This window comes from Rhinichthys klamathensis, unplaced genomic scaffold, assembly GCF_029890125.1.
Source record: "Rhinichthys klamathensis goyatoka isolate OS25496 unplaced genomic scaffold, OSU_Roscu_1.1 h1tg000019l_1, whole genome shotgun sequence".
In the NCBI taxonomy this organism is placed as follows: Eukaryota; Metazoa; Chordata; class Actinopteri; order Cypriniformes; family Leuciscidae; genus Rhinichthys; species Rhinichthys klamathensis.
This window is the reverse complement of record NW_026606570.1, coordinates 4,933,760-4,956,893: the sequence shown is the minus strand read 5'-3', so window position 1 is coordinate 4,956,893 and position 23,134 is coordinate 4,933,760. Positions and strand designations below refer to the sequence as shown.

General features: G+C 38.2%; 1 protein-coding gene across 8 annotated transcripts; it reads left to right on the top strand.

The window, feature by feature from the left end:
• brd3b (bromodomain containing 3b) lies at positions 1 to 22,712 on the top strand. Of its 8 annotated transcripts, none has more exons than XM_056236540.1 (13): positions 1 to 110; positions 1,300 to 1,634; positions 2,679 to 2,816; positions 2,953 to 3,097; positions 3,201 to 3,385; positions 4,945 to 5,316; positions 6,398 to 6,526; positions 6,609 to 6,797; positions 7,257 to 7,325; positions 8,342 to 8,574; positions 9,409 to 9,698; positions 16,376 to 16,501; positions 20,252 to 22,712. In XM_056236540.1, exons 2-13 carry the CDS (start codon positions 1,434 to 1,436, stop codon positions 20,371 to 20,373), a joined length of 2,199 nt encoding a protein of 732 aa, XP_056092515.1. In that variant the 5' UTR covers positions 1 to 110; positions 1,300 to 1,433; the 3' UTR covers positions 20,374 to 22,712. The 8 variants fall into 8 exon arrangements, with proteins under 8 accessions (XP_056092515.1, XP_056092528.1, XP_056092522.1 ...); XM_056236553.1 differs by having other exon boundaries at positions 7 to 118; positions 4,948 to 5,316; XM_056236547.1 differs by having other exon boundaries at positions 7 to 118; positions 20,255 to 22,712.
• Positions 22,713 to 23,134: the final 422 nt, after the last annotated feature.

Genomic DNA, 23,134 nt, shown 5'->3' with positions numbered 1-23,134 from the left:
CACAACACTACCCAACCAGTGTCGACCCCAGCCATCTATTATGCTTCTTCGCAATAAAAGCTACCCGAAAATCTGCAAGGAAAACGCAACCGGAGCTGCTTGGAGTGAAAGTAATAAAGTATAACATATATATTTACGATTAGTGCATTCCGATCGAAGTTTATATTCAGTTTAGGTGATGTATATTGGTGTTTTGGGGGGAAAACACAGCTGAATGTGGCTAGCAGGATCTCCTCTGACAGAGTGAAGCTGATGAGCGGCGCTTTGCAACAATGTAACAAAACCCTCTTTCACGCGCAGCCGTTTCGATCTGTAAACGTAGAGCTCGTTGTAATTGTTTGCGCTGTTTTTTTTCGTTGTATCAAGTGTATAAATAGGACTGGTGGATGAATTGTGGGATGATTTCAAATTAGCCCGCTGAGTAGCTAGCTGGCTGAACGGCATGCACACACAATGGTTGTGTTAAAGACATGGTGGGGCTCGATCCTCGGCATTCCTCACTCGATGCCCTGTCTCTCCCGTGCCCGCCATCTTTTCAAGAACTTATACACACACGCCTGATGCAGTTACTTTAACGCGCGATTGCAAAATGTATTTCCAGTCAAGTTTACAGTTCGAGCTCCGTTTAAATGCGCGCAGGGGCGCAATTTGCTAGCTGATGTTTTGGTTTAATTCTGACTAAACTTGCGATTTTTCATGGCCTCTCATGGGCACGCGAATTTTGTATCGTTTTGTTGGTGTTTAAAACTATGAAGTGGTTCAAATGAAAAGCACAAGTTTAGAAAAAAGAAAAAAAAATCAGCTTTTTCCTGGTTTCTAGTCATTCATTCATGTGAAACCACCGATACTGAAATTCAAACTTATAGCTAATTTACTGGTGAAAATGCATATAGTTTAAAGCTATGCATCAAATAACCTGAAAATGATTTTATAAAATCAATTTGGTGTACATGAATTATTATATTAATGCAGCTATAGAAAATAACAGTTATTAAAAAATACTGTTTGTTTACAACATGCATGTACACTTCCACTATGATTGTGGTCTTGATATAGTTTTAAATTGGATTATTTATACATTTTTGGCTCTGTGCTACACAGTGAAATACATATGTGCAAATAGCAATATAATGTAAAAAAAATAAAAATCATGGTGTAAACTGGTATAATTTCTGCAATTATATTTCTAATGATGCTATATACACACCATATAGATATACACACCATATAGATAAATAGGTAATTTATTTTCATAGCTGTATTTTCTTCAATGAGTTATTTCTCTACGTTTACTGGCAGCGTGCTGACACTCAGGTCCTGAGATGGGATGTGTGTGTGGAGGTGGGACTAAGGAGCAGCAAGAGGATCATTGAAGCTGAACTAAGAGACGTACAGACGTCATTCAAGCAACTTCTTTCCCTTAACTGATCAGTATGTCGGTAGTCACATCCCCTGCCCAGGTGCCTCCAGCCATTGTAAACCCTCCCCCACCTGAGGTCACGAACCCTGGGAAGCCTGGCCGAAAAACCAACCAGCTACAGTATATGCAGAATGTGGTTGTGAAGACTCTGTGGAAGCATCAGTTTGCATGGCCCTTTTACACACCTGTGGATGCTATCAAGTTGAATCTGCCAGTGAGTAATTTTGTTGCTTTTTTATATCATTTACACACATACACATTAGTGCTGTCAAATGGAATAATCAATTCTAAAATAAAAGTTTGTTTATAATATATATATATATATTTATATATAATATATTTCTGTGTGTGTTCATTTTTGTATATGATATATGCATGCACACATACACACATGCATAGATGTGTATGTATATATATATATTAATATATTATATAAACACAAACTTTTATTTTAGTGTATGTATATATATATATATATATATATATATATATATGGTGCTCAATTATTAATAATTGTTCTTATTTTCAGTGTTGAAAATGTTTTTGTGGAAACAGATATTTTTTTCAGAATTCTTTGATGAATAGAATGTTCAATGAACACCCTTTATTTGAAATATAAATCTTTTGACTAAAATTAAAAATGTCACTTTTGATTTTTGCATCCTTTCTGAATAAAAGTAGCTTCAGCCTTTTGAATGGTGTATCACCATTTCCAGAAAAAATATTTAGCACCTTTGCCATCACAGGAATTTATTACATTTTAAAATATATTAAAATAGAAAAGTTTTGTTAATATTTTGAAAGATGTGTTTATATAGTGATAATAATATTTCACAATGTTTTTGTTTTTTCCCCAAAATAAATGCAGCCATGGTGATACTTATTTAAAAAATAAAATAAAATTATAATAATAATAATGTTAATTATTCCAAACTTTTGACCTGTAGTGTAGTGTGTTATAAGTTGAATTAGGGATGACTAGTGTAATTTTTGCACCTCTAGTGTTACCAAACGGCATTGCAAAAATAGTGACAATCTGCTATTGGTCAGGCAAGCAGAGAGTCTCTAACTCATGCAGTTGATTGAGTCAGCGTTTTTGTGTTGGGATTATCAAACAATGTGTAGAGTGGGAAATAAACTATAAATGACTTGCTTATGGCTATAGACAGTGTTTTAAAATCCATTTTCACCTTTAAATGTTTTTTTCTCCCTACCTAGTGCATTACACCTTGTCTAATTTATTATTTCGGTCAAATAGGACTACAATAAAGTTATTAAGAATCCAATGGACATGGGAACCATAAAGAAGCGACTTGAGAATAATTACTATTGGACTGCTGGCGAATGCATGCAGGACTTTAACACTATGTTCACAAACTGTTACATCTATAACAAGGTAGATCCAAGTCCTTAATATTTATTTATATTTTATAATACAAAAAAATATATATTATTATATATTTTATAATAATATACTTTATACCAATACCAATGTGTGATTTAAATGAATTTCCCTTGAATTATTGTCCCAGCCCACAGATGACATTGTTCTCATGGCTCAAGCCTTGGAAAAGATTTTCCTCCAAAAGGTAGCTCAGATGCCCCAGGAGGAGGTGGAACTTTTACCCCCACCACCGAAGGGTAAAGCACGGAAACCTGGAGCACCCCCTGGTTCAGGTACCTGACTGGATGCCACACATAATGAACCTTTGAAGATACCAATGACATTTGGCTTGGAGGAGGTTTTTCAGCTGACCTTGTCATTATTACATCCATACAGAAAACCAACCATCAATAGCACTGACTACTGGTTCTCCATCCTCCTCATGTCCGAGCTCCCCTCCTCAGCTGGCTCAAACTCCTGTAATAGCTGCGACTCCAGTCTCGACCATCACCTCCAATGTTCAAGCTGTGCCCCCTGCGACGCCCCCTCCCATGATTCCAACCGCACAGCCTGTTCTCAAAGTAAGACCAGTTAAAATGATGTCATGTTCATTGTCATTTGTGCCCAGGAAAAAAAAAATTAATAGCTTTTGTTGTAGGGATGGATCAGTATAGTTGACTAACTAAGTCAACTAACTACTGGCATCTATCTATCCATCTATCATCTATCTATCTGTCTGTCAGTGTCTATTTATCTTAATTTTTTTCTTTATTATATTTTGTTCAGATGGTTTTTTTTAGCTTTCCATATTTTTAGCAGCTGGGCTTTAAAGGGGATGAATTTAGAGATGCAACTTCTCTGAGAGGTCTTTAGTTTTTTGACAGAATGCTATGCTTTAGTTTGTTAACAGTCTATAAGTAGCTGAAAGATTGTCAACACACTAAAACGTTTTCTGAGATTCATCTCCTAAAGCACTGTTTCAGCCATCAAAACTGCTTTCGTAACAGATTTTCTGCTTTCAGCAATACATTTCAAATCACCTGCTGTGAGTAATGTTCCCATTATTATGCATAATCTGTTGTTTGTGAGGGCTATAATTGTTGGCGCAATAAAATGATGTGTAGTCTATTTATTTGTTATCTCTCATTTATCCTGTTGAAGGATGAATTTAGTGTCTGTATATCTAAAAAAAAAAAAAAAACGTGAGCCTGAACTAGCCTAATTATTAAAGGCTTCCTTTAGTCTAGTCCATCACACACACCACTGATCAGTCATTTTGCACATTAGGGTTGTGCCGAAGCCGAATACCTTATACGGAAAGGCACGGAAAATGAATAACGCATTTTACAGAGCCCCTAAATAAAGGGACATGGTTAGGCTTGCTTGGGTTAGTCGGTGTTACACGGTGTTCGTATATCTTACATATGACAAATATCTTACCTTGTAAAATGTGTGGTCAGTACCAGAGCTGTGAAACGATTAATCACGATTAATCGCATCCAAAATAAAAGATTGTGTTTACATAATATATGTGTGTGTACTGTGTATAATTATTTTGTATATATAAATACACACATATGCATGTATATATTTAAGAAATATTTGCATTTATATACTGTATACATATATTTATATATAATTTATATTATATAAAAATATTAGTATTTTTATTTAAATAACACATTTTTCTTAAATATATCCATGCATGTGTGTGTGTATATATACAAAATAATTATACACAGTACACACACATATATTATGTAAACACAAACTTTTATTTTGGATGCGATTAATCGTGATTAATCGTTTCACATCCCTTCCGCCGTTCCCTATACACGGAGTACGCATGATTGCGAATTTGAAAGTGAGAAGCGGGCGTGTATTCAAAAGCGGTTTCAATACCCTTCACATTGATAGCAAATTATATACAATATAATTACACAACTGTATAGGCTAATTGCGAGAGAACGCAAAAGCATTGAGATATATTTTTCCTTCCATCTCATATTTGTTCCATAACCATGTCCCTTTTAGGGGCTTCATGTAATGTGTCTTTTTCTTTCTGAATAAGGTATTTAGCATCAGGCACATCCCTGTATTAGTAGTGTTCTAACACACATGCTGATCTAATTTTCCTCAGAAGAAAGGGGTGAAGCGGAAAGCGGACACGACCACACCCACAACCTGCGCGATCACTGCCAGCAGAAGTGAGTCGCCCACTGCGATGTTAGAGTCCAAACTCAGTAAAGTCATTTCCAGACGAGAGAGCACAGGTCGACCCATCAAACCTCCCAAAAAAGACCTGGAGGATGGGGATGTCCAACAGCAAGGGAACAAGAAAAGCAAACTCAACGATCATCTCAAATACTGTGACACTATCCTTAAAGAGATGCTTTCCAAGAAACATGCGGCCTACGCCTGGCCCTTCTACAAGCCTGTAGATGCAGAGGCCCTGGAGCTGCATGACTATCATGAAATCATCAAGCAACCAATGGACCTCAGCTCTGTCAAAGTATGGCCTAAAATTACACCTTGGCAAAGTTATTAAAGGATAGCATAGTAAATATTCAAAAGAAATAGATTTTTTTATATAAATCGTTTAAATAAATAAAAAAACGTGTGTGTATATATATATATATATATATATATATATATATATATACACACACACATATACAGGTCTGTGCAAAAGTCTTAGGCACGCTTGTATTTTTGCCCCAAAGAAATGGTTTTAAGCCAGTTATTTATATATTTTGCTGTAGTGTTTCTGGAAATATCAGTTTACATTTAAAAAAATGTCCATTAATTGTAATAATCCAGTGAGATTTTTGTACGCACAAGGAGTCTGACAACAGCCGGTGCTCCCCACGGAGATCTGATCTCACCATCATCGAGTCTGTCTGGGATTACATGAAGAAACAGTAAAAACTGAGACAGACTAAATCCAGAAGAACTGCGGCAACCTCTCCAAGACACTTGAAGAAACTGACCTGCAAAGCTCCCTGTAAAACTATGTGTGACTGTACCGACAAAAGCTGTTTTAAACGCAACGGGTGGTCACACCAAATATTGATTTAATTTAGTAAATACAAGTTAATTGATAAATAACATTTATTTATGACATTATTTTTGAAAGCATCCTCACTTTACAGCATTTTTACACAAGTGCCTAAAACTTTTGACAGTACTGTAGTTTTGGATATAGGTTTCTTCAAGCGTCTTAGAGATATTGTTCTTCTGGATTTAGTCTCTCAGTTTTTTCTGTTTCTTCGTGTAATCCCAGATGGTGAGATCAGATCTCCGTGTGAAGCACCGGCTGTTGTCAGACTTCTTGTGTATACAAAAATGTCATTGGATTATTACAATTAATGGAAAAATGAATGTTTGGAAATGTAAACTGATATTTCCCACTGACACACTACAGCAAAAGATACAAATAAATGGTTTAAAACCTTTTTTGGGGGGGGGGGGGGGGGGGTGAAAATTCTAGCGTGCCTAAGACTTTAGCACAGTACTATATAAAACTTCAGTTTTTATTCCCTTTTTTACATTTTTTAAGCCAAACTTTATCTCTTGCAACTTGTCTTTTCCAGAAAAAGATGGACAGTCGAGAATACCAAGACGCCCAAAGTTTCGCAGCAGATATTCGGTTAATGTTCTCAAATTGTTACAAATACAACCCGCCTGATCACGAGGTCGTTGCCATGGCAAGAAAACTCCAGGTGCGGCGGTTAAAAAAAAAAGCCATTGTAACTCATAATGTGCTTTCGGATCTCACCAATCATATTTGTCCATGACCTACAGGATGTGTTTGAGATGAAATTCGCTAAGATGCCCGATGAACCGGCAGAGCCGTCTTCGCCCAGTGCGGTGTCGGCCACGGCTGTGGTGAGCAAGAGCACCGGCAGCAGCGAAAGCAGCGCAGACTCTTCCAGCTCCAGCTCCGACTCGGAGGAGGAACGGGCCACTCGGCTGGCTGAGCTGCAGGAACAGGTGAGTGGAAAACAGGTGGGTGTCACCACTTGAGGACCAAGATCCAAACCAAGGGTGGAGAGACAGGCAGAGGCCACAGCCACACTCCCCCTCACATTCACCACCTCCTCCTCCTCCTCAGTCTGACTGCTTGTGTTAGTCATTTGGATTTAATTTTTTCTTTTTTTTTTCTTAATGTCTCTTGTTTTCATAATGTTTTGGAAACGAGTGCCCATTCTCACCCTGGACTGAACGTTTAACCCTCTACCGCCTCTGCAGTTTGTGTTGGCATCTTGGTATACATTGGCTTGCATGCAGTAAAAGTTCAGATGACAGTTTTTAATTTGGCTGTCTCTCAGTGTTAAACATATTGGTGTCGATTATAGTTACTCTGCTCTCATCATGACACAGTCTGTTGTTAAAATACATTTTTGAGAATGACTATTTTGTCCCTTGATTTCACTTTGGCTTTTTTACCAGCGATTCACTGTGGAGCACCCCAATGGTAACAGGTCGGGGACAAAAAACGGGTGTGCCAAACGTTTTCAGGTGAATGATATTTTTACTTCCCGGTCCCCCACCCCACTAACTCCTCCATTTTTCGTAGCTTCTTCTTAAGTGAGCGGTAGAGGGTTAAGGTGGTGCTTTATGGGGTGTATTTGAGCTGGGCATCTTTAAGTGAGCTTGCTTTGACACTCTCAGCTAGTCTTTTGGCTCTGTTTCCCTCTCTGCTCTGCGAATGACATTGATTGGCATGTTTATCAGTGAGAATCCAAATTCTTTGCTGGGATGTGGTCTCCGGTGCTTCCAAATCATCGTGGTGAAGTCTTTTTGATTGTTTAAAGGTGGTTTAAAGTCATGATGAAACTGTAGAGAGAGAGATTGAAGAAAAATGTAGGACGGGTACTTGATTCTATCACTCAGTTGTTTATTGGATGGAGGCAGATCTGAATGCGAGCTTGCAGTCGGTTGTAAGAAAGGGGCGGGGATTAAATGTTTGGTGAAGTCCAGCATATGCATCAGAGACAAGCCCGTCGTTTCACCGGAAAATCGAGTTATGATATTTTAATTAAGAATTATGAGTTTAAAAAATGAAACCTATAAACAGATGAATAACATCAATAACAGGCATTTAGAAAATGGGTTGAAATTTCATTTCATACCTATTTAAACATGTGGGTTTGTAACTGGACAACTAAATGATGATGGATAGTGTCTTTGTAAAAATGTTCGATTAGTGTGCTGTAGCATTTGAATATTTGGAATTTAAAGTAGTTAAAAGTGTTTATGTCCATTTTGTTTGCGAAGAATTCCAAAGTAAACAAGACATTTCTGGGCATAGCATTTGTTTCAAAATAAGAGTCCTCCGCAAACAGCTATTTTCTGGGGAGAGCGTTTCCATGAAAATGGGAGATATATAGGTGACAAATGTCATTCATTATCCTTCAAACTCTTCCCATCACCAGTCCCATCATCTGTCCTGCACAGCTAAGATCCTAGTTAGCGTCGATGCAGCATGCCCCATCCCCCTGCTTGCTAACCATTCCCTCCACCTTCCTCCTCAGCTGAAGGCTGTTCATGAACAGCTAGCCGCTCTGTCACAGGGTCCTGTGAGCAAACCAAAGAAAAAGAAAGAGAAGAAGGAAAAAGAGAAGAAGAAGAAAGACAAAGAAAAGGATAAAGAGAAAAACAAGGTCAAGGTGGAAGATGACAAAAAGGCCAAGTCCACACAACCGAATAAGCAAACTCAGCAGAAAAAGACCTCTGCACGGAAACCCAACAGCACATCAACTACAAGGTTAGCTGGTTTTGTTGGGATCTTTGGATTTGATTAAAATGTATGACCTTGTGGAATTTATTTTACATAATATTATCCCTTTTAAAATATCTAAAAACTATGGAAACCTGTTCCACCTCAGATAAAAAAAAAAATTTGGATTGTGTTGTGACTTTACTTTCCATAAGGGGGACATTACACCAATTTTTTAAATATTTTTTCTCATGCTCAATCTGGGCTGCATTTATGTATTAAAAATACAGTAAAAACAATAATATTGTGAAATACTATTACAATTTTAAATAGCCGTTTTCAGCATCATTATACCAGTCTTCAGTGTCACATGATCCTTCAGAAATCATTCTAATAGGATTGTTTGGTCTCAAGAAACATTTCTTGGCACATAAATGTGGAAAAAAGTTACTGCTTAATATTTTTGTGGAAACTTTGATAATTTTTTTCACTATTCCTTAATGAATAGAAAGTGTATTTCTTCTTTAAAGTTCATCTCACGCTTACATTTTTTTGTTCTGAGGCAGAAACAGGGTTCCATAAAAAACTGAAGATCCACAATACCTTTGGCAAACACTTGTTAATAGGCTAAGCAGTCATGATTATCAATATTAACCGATAATCAACTGATGATATCGGCTGATTATTTGGCCTGCTTTTATATGTGGATAAATACCAGTTTTAAGTTGTTTAAAGTTATAATATTACGATAAGTGTAAATCAACACTGCAATAACACACAATGTGTCATTTATTGGTCGTAGTGGTAAAGTGAGCTAACTTTCAATCTCAGTATGCCAGTTCAGTCTTGTGCATTCGTGCAAACTACACCTCCAATCCACAGGCAACCGAAAAAGGGGGGCAAACCTGGTGCAGCAAACTATGAGTCTGACGAGGAGGAGTCTCTTCCCATGTCTTATGATGAGAAGCGGCAACTTAGCCTGGATATCAATCGGTTGCCGGGTGAGAAACTGGGCCGCGTGGTCCACATCATCCAGTCACGTGAGCCGTCACTGCGAGACTCCAACCCAGACGAGATCGAGATCGACTTTGAAACGCTCAAGCCTTCCACGTTGCGTGAGCTCGAACGATACGTCAAGTCCTGTTTACAGAAAAAGCAGCGCAAACCTTTACGTAAGTGCAACCTCTTTTCTTCCTCAGCAGATTTGTTGCTAGGTATAGGCTTACTTCAGTGTTTTATAGACAAGCATCTCTCTTTTCTTGCCTGGTCCGTCTGCTCTAAAAGCTGAAATGGGCTGTGCTATTTCCTCCTTTGAGCTGGGAGCACTCACCTTCTCCAATGTGTTGCATGACTTTTGGTGGATTGCCTTACATGTGCTTTCTCTGGTATTAATACCCTCAAGTGAAGCTTCAATGGTTTAAAGAGTACATCAGTATACAGTAGAGAATATTTGATCAGACCATGAATTTCCTAATTGTACAGAGTGTACATGTAATTATTGTGCACACTGCAGCACTCATACTTCACAATGGAATATTCTGGGTTCATTACAAGTTAAGCTCAATCCTCAGCATTTGTGGCATAACATTGATTACCAATAAGTAATTTCCACTTTAAAAAAAAAAAAAAGCACAAACAATGGAAGTGAATTGAGTCAATCCATAACCTTTAAACCTCCATAACCTCACTATTTCAACGGAGTGCAACAGTACCTGCTCACATTTTTAGTGCTCTTGGTTCCGGAAGTATTTTCTCTATTTATATTTCCTATAGGGTCTTTTGTTAAAGTTTTAAGCCAAACCAACCAGCTATTAGGTGAACTGCAACATTACAAACTTTGATTTGAACCAAAAAAGTATAATGAAAATCAGACCAGAAGTTTAAGGTAAAAACTACAATGCCATGATTCAAAATACCATTGCTAAAACCATGTTAATCGGCCACACTTATTACACCTATTGCAAAATTAGCATGTACGGATATACAATTTTAAGTAGTTTGAAAGTGTAGGGAGACTGACTCTAATGCGTCATTCACGTTGCTTCATAGGAAAATGAAGGGGTAGGCAAACATAAGCCTCGGCTTCTGCCTACTCCTTTTTTTTTTTGGTTATTTCATTGTAAATTTACCTGAAAAATAAAATAAAATCAATCAAAATAAAAAATTATTTTAGCGCGATTTTCTTATCATGGTTCTCTGATTGGTGGTGATTTCTTTGCAGAATTATGGGAAATGTTAGCCTGACTTCGTCATACTCATATTCTAGTCAGAATGTGAGTCTGATACTGCTCCATAGGGCTTTGATTATGAGGCGTGTCTTAACCGAACCAGAAAAAAAAAACTACAACCAATCTGAGCAACGCAGTAAGTGACGTATGTTGAGCTACGCATAGTTGTCAACAGAACGCACGCTGGAAGTAGTAGTAAAATAATCTGAAAATGAGTGTTGCTTTTTTTACTTGGTGCTCCATGAGTGCGACCAAAGGAGAAACCACAACGACCACAGGGTTTTCATTGCGTCCCAACTTCTTAGCGGCCATCGGAGCCAGATGATAAATTGAACTTTTGCCGAATCCCGCAGGAAGGACGGGACATCTTTCCGATCGACAAATGCCTTTATTGCAGTTCTTTGTTTGTCTTTTAAAATTAATGCGCTGTCGATTTCTTTAAAGCTGCAGTCCGTAGCTTTTTTTGGGTTAAAAATTATCCAAAAAACATATTTGAGAAAATACATAACCCAGTCCCTCCAGAAAAACGCGATTATGCGATCGCTGAATTCAATGCATAATCAGCCAAAGTCCGCATATTTATGCGGGGGTCGCATTTTTTCAAATACTCCGCAATTTCGCCGCATAAATTGCTGATTTCCGCGCAAAATATGCGGGGCTTGCATGATTTCATAATCCCCGCATTTTCGTCGCAAAAGTCACATACACTCACCGGCCACTTTATTAGGTACCCCATGCTAGTAACGGGTTGGACCCCCTTTTGCCTTCAGAACTGCCTCAATTCTTCGTGGCATAGATTCAACAAGGTGCTGGAAGCATTCCTCAGGGAGCTTGGTCCATATTGACATGATGGCATCACACAGTTGCCGCAGATTTGTCGGCTGCACATCCATGATGCGAATCTCCCGTTCCACCACATCCCAAAGATGCTCTATTGGGTTGAGATCTGGTGACTGTGGAGGCCATTTTAGTACAGTGAACTCATTGTCATGTTCAAGAAACCAATTTGAAATGATTAGAGCTTTGTGACATGGTGGAAGTAGCCATCAGAGGATGGGTACATGGTGGCCATAAAGGGATGGACATGGTCAGAAACAATGCTCAGGTAGGCCGTGGCATTTAAACGATGCCCAATTGGCACTAAGGGGCCTAAAGTGTGCCAGGAAAACATCCCCCACACCATTACACCACCACCACCAGCCTGCACAGTGGTAACAAGGCATGATGGTTCCATGTTCTCATTCTGTTTACGCCAAATTCTGACTCTAACATCTGAATTTCTCAACAGAAATCGAGACTCATCAGACCAGGCAACATTTTTCCAGTCTTCAACTGTTCAATTTTGGTGAGCTCTTGCAAAATGTAGCCTCTTTTTCCTATTTGTAGTGGAGATGAGTGGTACCCGGTGGAGTCTTCTGCTGTTGTAGCCCATCCGCCTCAAGGTTGTGCGTGTTGTGGCTTCACAAATGCTTTGCTGCATACCTCGGTTGTAACGAGTGGTTATTTCAGTCACTGTTGCCCTTCTATCAGCTCGAACCAGTCTGGCCATTCTCCTCTGACCTCTGGCATCAACAAGGCATTTCCGCCAACAGAACTGCCGCTCACTGGATGTTTTTTCTTTTTCGGACCATTCTCTGTAAACCCTAGAGATGGTTGTGCGTGAAAATCCCAGTAGATTAGCAGTTTCTGAAATACTCAGACCAGCCCTTCTGGCACCAACAATCATGCCACGTTCAAAGTCACTCAAATCACCTTTCTTCCCCATACTGATGCTCGGTTTGAACTGCAGGAGATTGTCTTGACCATGTCTACATGCCTAAATGCACTGAGTTGCCGCCATGTGATTGGCTGCTTAGAAATTAAGTGTTAACGAGCAGTTGGACAGGTGTACCTAATAAAGTGGCCGGTGAGTGTATATCTTAGCAGAAAGTTGGAAAATGTTGCGTTTGCTTCACACAAGAGCAGCCGTTTCCCCCTGTTGCCATGGGAATGTTATGAAGTGACGTAATTACGCGACGTGAACATCATTGAAAAGCTGTAAAACAGCACACTTTATTTTTAAATATTTCATTTATTCATTTTTACTGAAGTTGTAGCATATTCCTCTAGTAAAGCTACAGAACTTGTTTGACTCATCAATGTTTTGTAAGTTTGATGTGTTTATTAAGGTCTTGTAACGCGTTGTGTCGGGAAGAAAAATAGGGATAGCTCACAGCTGAAGTTATTGCAGAGGCCAGACAGACTCACGGAGGCGATTGGCATCTCACAACTCGCACTTCATTCCCAAATCGAACTCGTAACTGTCTGTCACACGTTCTAACGTCCACATCGTTACTTAATAAACAAAATAAGATAAAAGAAGTAGCATCAAACAGAAATTACCCGCACACATGGGGTGTTCGAGGCGTATGGCACATACAATATAACACTGCAGACAGTTCAACAGGGAGCGCGCAGCTCTTAAAGGGGCCACACCTTATTTCCACTCGTTACAGTCTGAAATAAAACAAGATGAGAAATTAAATATTTCCAGCACTTTCTGTGATGTAGTATGCTTGCTTATCATAGGAAGAAAGGACTCTTTACATTAAGGTAGGAGCCTAGTGAGAACAGGGTGTTGGGGGAATCACTTTTTTTTCTCTTTTTCATCAAACCGCAGTTTTTGCAAGTTCCCGCAATTTCATTGCAAAAAATTGCATAAATATCCCGCATATTCCATCGCATTTTTAAAGAAAACGGGCCGCGTAATCAAGGATTTTTGCCCGCAACAATCACAAAAAAACTCCGCGTTGTTCTGGAAGGACTGATAACCAGCCAGTGTTCAACGCTATATGCTTGCCTTAGCTCGATTCAAAACGGTAAGCTTGTAATAATGTTTTTAATTCCAGTGGTACTGGTGGATTTCCACGGGAGATTCGAGCATGTCTTTGCGTCATTACGTCACATCTGTACACATAAAGAAGTCTCGGCTAGTAGGCTATATAGCGTGTGAGGATGCTGGAGGTGGAGATTTATAGCCTTTTCTCACAGCACTTGATATAATTAAACTTATCAATTTGATGGCGGATCCAGAAAGGTTCAAACGACGATCACCAGTGACAACAGATTCACATCTGGGGATATTCGGATAAATATCGGAAGGACAATACATGTAGTCACGCAATGCTGACTTTGTTAACATTAGAATTTGAGAACAAAGTATAATTTCAAGGTTTTGCGTGATAAGCGATTTTTAGATTTAATCAGCGCGATTTACTGCAATGTCAGAACCAGAACAAAAGTGGATGTTACTTGTTCAGATGACATTTTCCGGTGAAAATTATTATGTTGGTCATACTTCCAAAAAGAATAATCTGTGATTCTGAATGCCAGTATCGGCACCGCCGCGGTGATTGACAGCTGCGCACTCTCCTCAAACATTGTGTTCAGCTGTGCCGTGTCGAACTACAACTCACGTAAAGTTGATAATTCCGCGATTGACTGCAATTGCAGATTTTGAACCGAGATGGCGACAGAGGAAAAACTGCGGACTGCAGCTTTAACAACTGACGCGATAGCGGAATCTATACATCTCAATTCTCCAGCTGCAGTCAACTTTGAGGGAAACCAGTTCAACCCAAGCACTCTTTGATAAAGTGATGATTACGTAACTGCAGATCTGTCCATCATCGTATAAAGCCCGCCCTGGCAATTTGATTGGCCCGATGATTTCTGAACCGATCATAATTACTCCTCAGTGGATCGAGTCCAGACCGAACTTCCCGACCAAAAAATATTATGGCCGGGGTTCGGGCTGGCATCCAGGCTAGGATAATGTAGTTTTCACCAAGAATACTGCTGTTAGACTATTATTTAAAAAGTAAGTTGAAATAATGCTTCAAAATGCAACTAAAGCTTAGACTATCGATTAAGGGTCGGCGATACACCAGTAGACATGATTAACCAGTTGAAATCTGTCAACGGTATATGTGCGCGCTGTCTGAAATACGCGCACATGAAGCCGCTGCTCATAGAGCACGGTGAATACGTGAGTACTTTCTTTTTCCAGCCTAAACAACGGTTAAATACACACACTTATGTCAAAATGGCCGTCTTTGCTACTAGTGTCCTTGTGAACACAGTCATTTATGTCTTAAGTGAAATGTAAACAGTTGAGAAAGAAAACGCATGTGTAATAGTATATTGGATCCGTGAATATGCTCTTAAAGTGACAGTAGCCTAATAAACCTGCTGTCGTCTGTCATTAATGTTATTCAAACCACAAAAAATAGAATCTCAATGCTTTTGACTGAATCACTTTTGTCTCACTTTAATACGATAAATGTATATTTAATTTACACACAGTGAAGATATGCAGTGTTTTTTAATACATTTGATTACTTTATACAATTGAAATAGACTAGTATTTCTTATTTTTAGTGTTTGAAGTTTTTCAGGTATGTCTATTTATTTGCTCTATTGTAGTCTGTTGTCCTATTGCTTGTAATTATTTTCTTTGTTCTTATTTTATCACTGACTCTTTACTTGTCTTCAGTAAGCTTTTTTTTACGTGAGTGAGTGAGTGAGTGAGTGAGTGAGTGAGTGAGTGAGTGAGTGAGTGAGTGAGTGAGTGAGTGAGTGAGTGAGTGAGTGAGTGAGTGAGTGAGTGAGTGAGTGAGTGAGTGAGTGAGTGAGTGAGTGAGTGAGATTGAAATTGGTAACAAGAATTATGAAATTTCAATGGTATCAAAAATTTGAATGATAATCCCTAAGAACCTGAGTGTTGCACTCTATATTACACCCACAAGACATAAACTGTGCGTGTTAGCATGATTTTAATGTTTTTTAAAAATGCTTACTAACCTAATAACCTGTAAAGTTGCATTCAATTTTACAACTTGGTTACCATGATAAAAATAAACTAAACCTAAAATAAACAAAAAGATTACGAGAACAACTTTTCTTTTAAATCCTCTAAAAATTGTCCCTATTCACTTCTGTTGTTAGAGTTTCAACATAACCTTGATTTTTGTTTGTTTTAAATTCCCCCTGTGGTGAAAATCAAGCCATTTCTGAGTATTTTCTCAGAACAGAACTCAAAACTGCAGTGAACCAAAGACAGTCTCAAAATCGCGGTTTGAAATAGCTGGTGTTTCTGACGTCACAAACTACCTTGTAACCAATCACGTCAACGAGTGGATCTTTGAGCTGGTGTGAGTGAGTGGAGGCAGGGCTAATTTGCATATTCATATAACTAAATGAGTATACTAAATTTAGTATACTAAATGAGGCAAGGGTGTAGAGTTACATTCAAGCTATTTTAAGGCATGAAGATTTTTTTTCAAGGAATTTTTAAAAAAATATTTCATTTTGGTGATCAAAGATAGGTTTTTAAGGGATAAAATTATTGACCACACGGGGACTTTAAGGAAAATGAGGGATGAGTCTAAATAATTTTTATGGTAGTAACCAAATGCTGCTGTTTGGTCTTAACTTGAACCTGATAAGATTCCTTGAACAGAAATTTGACATCATGGAGTTTAAAACCAGCGTAGCAGAGTGCTTTTTGCTGCTTGTAGCCACGGCGGTGGGCTACGAGGGCAACCCGTTACTCACCGGTCACCGCTGTGTGTCTCCTGCAGCGGGCACTGGGAAAAAGAGTGCCAAGTCTAAAGAGGAACTGGTTCAGGAAAAGAAGAAAGAGTTAGAAAAGAGGCTACAGGACGTGAGCGGACAACTGAACAACAACAAGAAACCACCCAAAAAAGGTACCTGTGTGGTAGTGTGCAGATGTGAGCAGACAGGTGACCAAACTGGGTTAGCTGGATTAAGGATGGTAGGATAAGAAAACGGAGATAAGGATAGGCTTTTTGCTTCACTAATTTGACTAACTTGATCGAAGGGCTTCTGTCAGACCTTCATATGTAACGCTATTCACACACTGAAAAGGATTTGCAGGGCTCAACAACAAGGATGGACTGCTGGCCCGTTTTGAACCAATTGACGGGACTGTCTATTGCCCTACTGGGCCGGTGCAATCTTTCTATTTCTTCTGTGAAATTTGCTAGCGAATTCTGCTGGTAACTAACGTAAATGTAACGTTATGGAGCATATTGTATACAAGCTGTTTTATTGATGTCTTTCCGCAGTTGAAACACTGATTGAGAGACGACATTATACATTTCAGTCGTTCTATATCTTTCAACATACCTTCTGATGTTCATTCATGTTTATTCAGTGCTGTAACTAGTGATAAAGAAAGAGGAAGAGATTTTCAGTTCATTTGCGCTTGATCCGTCCTGCTTCTTAAACTGATGCGGCTACAGTGAGTGATCTGTCCTTTATTCTGTGAATTTCATGATAAAATCAACAAAATTTGAATGTTGAGACTTCGTTTCATATTAAAAGTAAAGAAAGGAAAAGCTTATTTTGCAATTATTGGATGGCAGGTGCGCTACAAATCTATAGTGGAGTTAAAATCGAGAAATCTATATTGTCAACCCAGCCCTAGAGTCCTCACAGCTGACATGTTTAACTTTTGTAGGCTATCCACATTTTGTAGACGCTTAACTGTGAAAATGCGCCATTGGAAAAGCACTAATTAAACATCACTTTGTCTTTGATTTCAGCCCTTTCAAAACCATTTCGGCCCTAAACTTTTCGGTAGCTGAAATTTTGGTCCATCTATAGTTTTTGACTTTTAATATTCTTGGTAGATTCAGTAACATTGTGTTTTAGTTTTTTTGACCCACAAATGCCATAATTTTCCTTTCTTGGAATTCCTGTCTGGTTATAATAACTGTTTATACACTACCGTTTGTACCATTTTGAGGTCAGTAAGAATTTGTTTTATTAATTTTGTTCAGCAAGGGTGGATTAAATTGATCAACACTGGCAATAAAGACATTACTTGTTAAAATTTTTTTTTACCGTATTTTCCGCACTATAAGGCGCACCGGATTATAAGGCGCACCTTCAATGAATTACCTATTTTAGAACATTTTTCATATATAGGGCGCACCGGATTATAAGGCGCACCTTCAATGAATGACCTATTTTAGAACATTTTTCATATATAGGGCGCACCGGATTATAAGGCGCATAAGATACTGCAGTCAAACGTTTGACTGGGTTTGCGTTATGCATCCACTAGATGTGCTAAAGGGAATGTAGCGAGTGCGCGGCGCAGGAGGCGAGGCGTTTATTAGTAAGCGTGAGCGCACTGGGGCGAGCACGTAACTTACATTCGCAGCCTGACTCATGAGTATTCATGTGCGGCGGCTCGCTGACAGCAACAGCTGGCTGTTTTGAATGAGACGACCCGGTTACTGTGAACGGGGAGCGCTTTATGAACATACTGTGACGCGCAAGCAGCGCCGGGGACAGTGTGTCTGTTCGTGTGTCTGTTAGTAAGAGTGAGCACTCGTGAGCGGGCACGTGACTTACACACAACCTTTACGAGGTTGAACTGGCCGTGAGACAATTTAATTGGCGAATTTAATAACGTGGAGCGTTATTAACCAATTGATCCAATTAACCAATTGATCCATATATAAGGCGCTCTGGATTATAAGGCGCACTGTCGTTTTTTGAGAAAATTAAAGGCTTTTAAGTGCGCCTTATAGTGCGGAAAATACGGTAAATGTTCTTTTGAACTTTCTATTCATAAAAAAAAATGTATTGAGGTTTCCAAAAAATATTAACTGTCTGTTTTCAACAATAAGAAAATAATAAGTTTTGAGCAAATCAGCAGATTAGAATGATTTCTGAAAGATCATGTGACACTGAAGACTAGAGTAATGATGCTGAAAATTCAGCTTTGCCTTCACAGGAATATATTACATTTTAAAATACAGTAGTCAACATTTGAAGTGGATCAAAACCTTTCATCAAAGTTATACATGAATTTTGAACAATACCCGTTCTTGTCTTAGGACAACATTGATGAAAGTTTTTGATCCACTTCAAATGTTGACTACTGTATATTAATTAATAGAAAACTCTTATTTTAAAGTATAGCTAAATTTCACTTTTACTGTTTTACTGTATTTTTGATTAATGCAACCTTGGTGAACATAAAAGACTAAAATCTTACTGTCCCCGAAAAACACTCACTATCTGTCTATATAAACTGTAGTTTTTAAAGATAGTTTTTGTATTTTATTAAATCTTTATTAATAAATATAAAATTATAAATTAATTAAAATTAACTTCTCATTTTTGTGTTAGTGCCAGTAAAAGTCTAGACAGGGCAATTCCAAATCTTGATCTACTGACAGAAAAGAAAAGAAAAAATCCTTGCTGTTGAGCCCTGATTTGGACAAAGAGCAAAATCTGCTTAGAGAATCTAATAACTGATGAATATGGTTGTGTATGTGCTGCAACTAACTGACTTCACTTGATATCAGCTGCTTTGGTGGGCACGCAATATATTCTGTCCTTTCGAGATCAGATCTTTGCTTTCTTTGTGCATGTCTCTGCTTTATTGTAATACACAGCTGCAGGTGTGGGTAAGGGCGTGCAAGAAAACAATATAGGGTCTTAAAGGGATAGTTCACCCAAAAATGAAAAGTACCCCATGATTTACTCACCCTCAAGCCATCCTAGGTGTATATGACATTCTTCTTTCAGACGAATACAATCGGAGTAATATTAAAACATGTCCTGGCTCTTCCGGTTTCTGTTTTGAAGTCCATCAAAGTGCATCCATCCATGATAAAAGTGCTCCACACGGCTCTGCGGGGGGTAATAAAGACCTTCTGAAGCGAAGCTCATGTAAGAAAAATATCCATATTTAAAACTTTATCGACTAAAATAACTAGCTTCCGGCAGACGGCGATACGCATCGATTTACGCCAAAATAGTAACACTTGACCTGACGCACAACATAATGACGAATGCGGAAGCGCAGAGGATAGAGCAAAACAAAACACCAGTCATGAATTAGAAGTCTACAACGAAAAATTTTAAAGAGAAATGTCGGAGGAGCTTGAGTTTGTTGCCCAGCCCTGTTTGTTTGAACCGTGAGAGGCGTCTAAACTTACGCTACTCTTACATTCTACGTCATACATAGTCAAGTGTAACTCTTTTGGTGTAAATCGACTTGAGTAGGCCGTCTGCCTAGTTATTTTAGTCGATAAAGTTTTAAATATGGATATTTTTCTTACACGAACGCTTCGCTTCAGAAGGTCTTTATTAACCCCCGCAGAGCCGTCTGGAGCACTTTTATGGTGGATGGATGCACTTTGATGGACTTCAAAACAGAAACGGCCATTTACTGCCATTATAAAGCTTGGAAGAGCCAGGACATTTTTTAAATATAACTCCGATTGTATTCGTCTGAAAGAAGAATGTCATATACACCTAGGATGGCTTGAGGGTGAGTAAATCATGGGTTAATTTTCATTTTTGGGTGAACTATCCCTTTAACGGAAATGAATTGTCAAAAATATGTACATTCAGTGTTTGTTTTTGTCACGCATATTGAACATGCAATCACTTTTCTTCCCTGTTCCCAGCAGAAAAGGCGGGGTCAGCGCAGGGGGGCGGGCCATCTCGGCTGAGTGGCAGCAGTAGTTCTTCGGATTCGGGAAGCAGCAGCTCCAGCGGCTCCAGCTCCGAGAGCAGTGACTCAGACTGAACTCCAATTCGACACGTCGCATACTTCAACCTCCTCTATTTTCTAATGAGTAGTGTGTGTTGTCATGATAGTATCTCTCTGAAGGCCCATTTTATAAAGAGCTAGATGCTTTGCAGATGGCAGAGGATATTTTAAAAATAGTTTGTAGGATGCTCTTGGCTCAGACAAAGAGGAGAGTTGGAATAGTTCAAGCAGTTTTAAGGTTCTCGCTGGCCCTCAAAGGGAAATGCCTGGTATCACCAGAGGAAAAAAAAGACAAAAAAAAAAAGATATTTTTTTGAAAATATGTCAGTTGTGGAGGTGAAACGGTTGTGCGTGTCCGTTGTTTTTTTAGGTTGCTGCTCATTAGATCCATACTGAAAACGTGCGTTAGTGGAAAAACTGACAAATGCCTGGCTGCATTTTACTGATCGAGTAGCTACACAATGTCTCAAAATCTGAAGGAAAATTTCATTTTTTCTGCTCTCTCACTCTGGTGTGGTTCTGTCATGTTGGCGTGACATTTCAACTCATTCCGCATTTATTTGACTGACTATGATAATGCTCTTCATTGTTAACATTTTTAAGAGACTATTTATTTTTTTTATCCAAAAAGGCACAAAGTTATGCGTGTTTTCGACATTCGGTCTTTACAGAAATGTTTCCAGTTGACCAGAATTTGGCTCAACATAATTCACTAGAACTCTAGACAGCATCCCGCGACTCTGGTGTCAGTATCGTTATTAAACCTTCATTTTCAGAGGCTTCGCAGTCACTTTGGCAATTTCAACACTGTACATTTTCTCTTCGGGTGCTCTCAGCTCAATATTTGATGTAGAATTACGTGTCTGGATTTTTTGTTTGTTTGTTTTTAATCTATATCATACGCTCATTTGTTTGTTTGTTTTATATTTGGATTGTCTTCTGTACTTTTTTTTTATACTATTGATATGTAGGTGCTCTGAGTATCTCTTATCCTACTTTCTATCTGATATGCCTCATCTTTACCAAGTCCACTCATAGGACAATCAAAGTTGTGATTAAGTTCAGTATATATGAAAATGGAGGTAATGGCAAAATGCATTCAGATGTTAAAAAACACACCCACAAGGCTGCAGATTGGAATGAATCAGCCTCTCTGAAACCAAGTGAATTCTAGCTCTCTTGGACAAGTAGACACTTAGGGGAGACTTAGACTTGTAAAGAAAAAGAGGGAAGCATTTAAAGACAAAGTTGGACAGTTATCTTTGAGAAGACTTACAAGCAGCAGTGCTAGGTTTAATTTCAGAAGGATGTGTGTTTGACAATAGTTATTATTAGTTGAAAGTATTACAACTAATGTATGTTCTCAATTTTAATAACTATTATTTTACCTTTTTGTTTTGTTTTTCTCAAATGGTGTATTGAATGCTTTCAATGGTACCTAGACACTTCTTGCCATGTATCCAGAATAGTTTGGAAATGGACCATGACTGATAATCTTTATAAAAGAAAATATGAATGTATTAGAGGTTATTTTCTCATTTTCTTTTTGTGGCTGCAGTAATGCCACTCATTCACTGGGTTTGTGGCATTGACAATGATTCATTTCATTTAACAGCCTTGAATTGAACTCTGAACCCCTTAAAATCATTGGATGTGCTCTTTTTGCCTTAAGTTTAGTTGGCACACTAAAATAAAGTAAAATGAGTCCGATATAACCGATTAAGTTGAAGCCAATGTGTATAGTGGTTTTTTTTTTGTTTTGTTTTTATCAGCATCAAACAATTGTGATGTAAAGTGACTTCCTGGGTTTCCTTCTTATATGTAGGATGCTTTCAATTATGTTTTGATTTTATTCATTATACCACTGTAATGCATTACATGTTCCTTGTGACTATAACCTACCTTGTCTCTAAAATAATTTCTGTTACAGCTCCTCTTCCTCAATTCCTCCAGCAGAGCCCAGTAAATAAAACTGGGGTTCATGTTACTGAAAATGATGCAGACAGAGATATAAAGATACAAAGGATATATAATTACAGATATAAATGTATATTCACTACTTATTCGTCAACTCTGTCTTGGGTCTAAGTATTTTAGTTCTTTTTTTATGAGAGAAAGAGAGAGAACATTTGTGTATTGCATGCCAATTTACAGTATATTTCTTAAATTTTTTGAGCAGTTTATAACATGTAAATGTCATTCTTTCGAGTGAAATTTTAAAATTGGTAGCGCTGCATATGTTAAGTTCAGCAAGTGAAAGCAAGTTGACAAGTATGTTTTGGCACAGACTTACCATGGTAATATCTGATGTATAAGCTAATCGGAGATTTGGACACTGAGCCCCTCGTTTTTTGTAAATAAATCACAAAAACCCATAGGAGTGTCTTTTTACTATCTAGATACATTTATTTGAGCGCACTTAATGTTTTTTAGAAGACATTAAAATGCAATAGTAAGAGTAAGATACTGTTTAACAGCGTAATGAGGTTGTTGTCAAAATGTACCAGCAAATCAAGATCTTGATTTCACATTAAAAAATAAATTGGAGGCATCAAAGCTTCATAAAAAGCATGATATAATACAGATAAAGCTAGCATATTTGGTATAGGCCTGGATTCACAGATGGGGCTTATATTAGGCCAGGATTGGGAATTAGTTTCATTAGGACATTTTACCCATAGTTTCACAAATCTTAAGCACAGACTAAAATGCATGTTTGAGCTGTTTTAACTGAAAACAACTTGCACTGACATCTTGAAATAAGTGTGCCATTGAGTGCGTCATTGTCTCAAGATGC

Excerpts from the sequence above, each read along its gene's own strand:
- brd3b (XM_056236540.1), top strand. The coding sequence starts at position 1,434 with ATGTCGGTAGTCACATCCCCTGCCCAGGTGCCTCCAGCCATTGTAAAC. Across the intron at positions 1,635-2,678 it reads CTATCAAGTTGAATCTGCCA|GACTACAATAAAGTTATTAA; the intron begins GTGAGTAATTTT and ends TCGGTCAAATAG. Across the intron at positions 9,699-16,375 it reads AAAGCAGCGCAAACCTTTAC|CGGGCACTGGGAAAAAGAGT; the intron begins GTAAGTGCAACC and ends TGTCTCCTGCAG.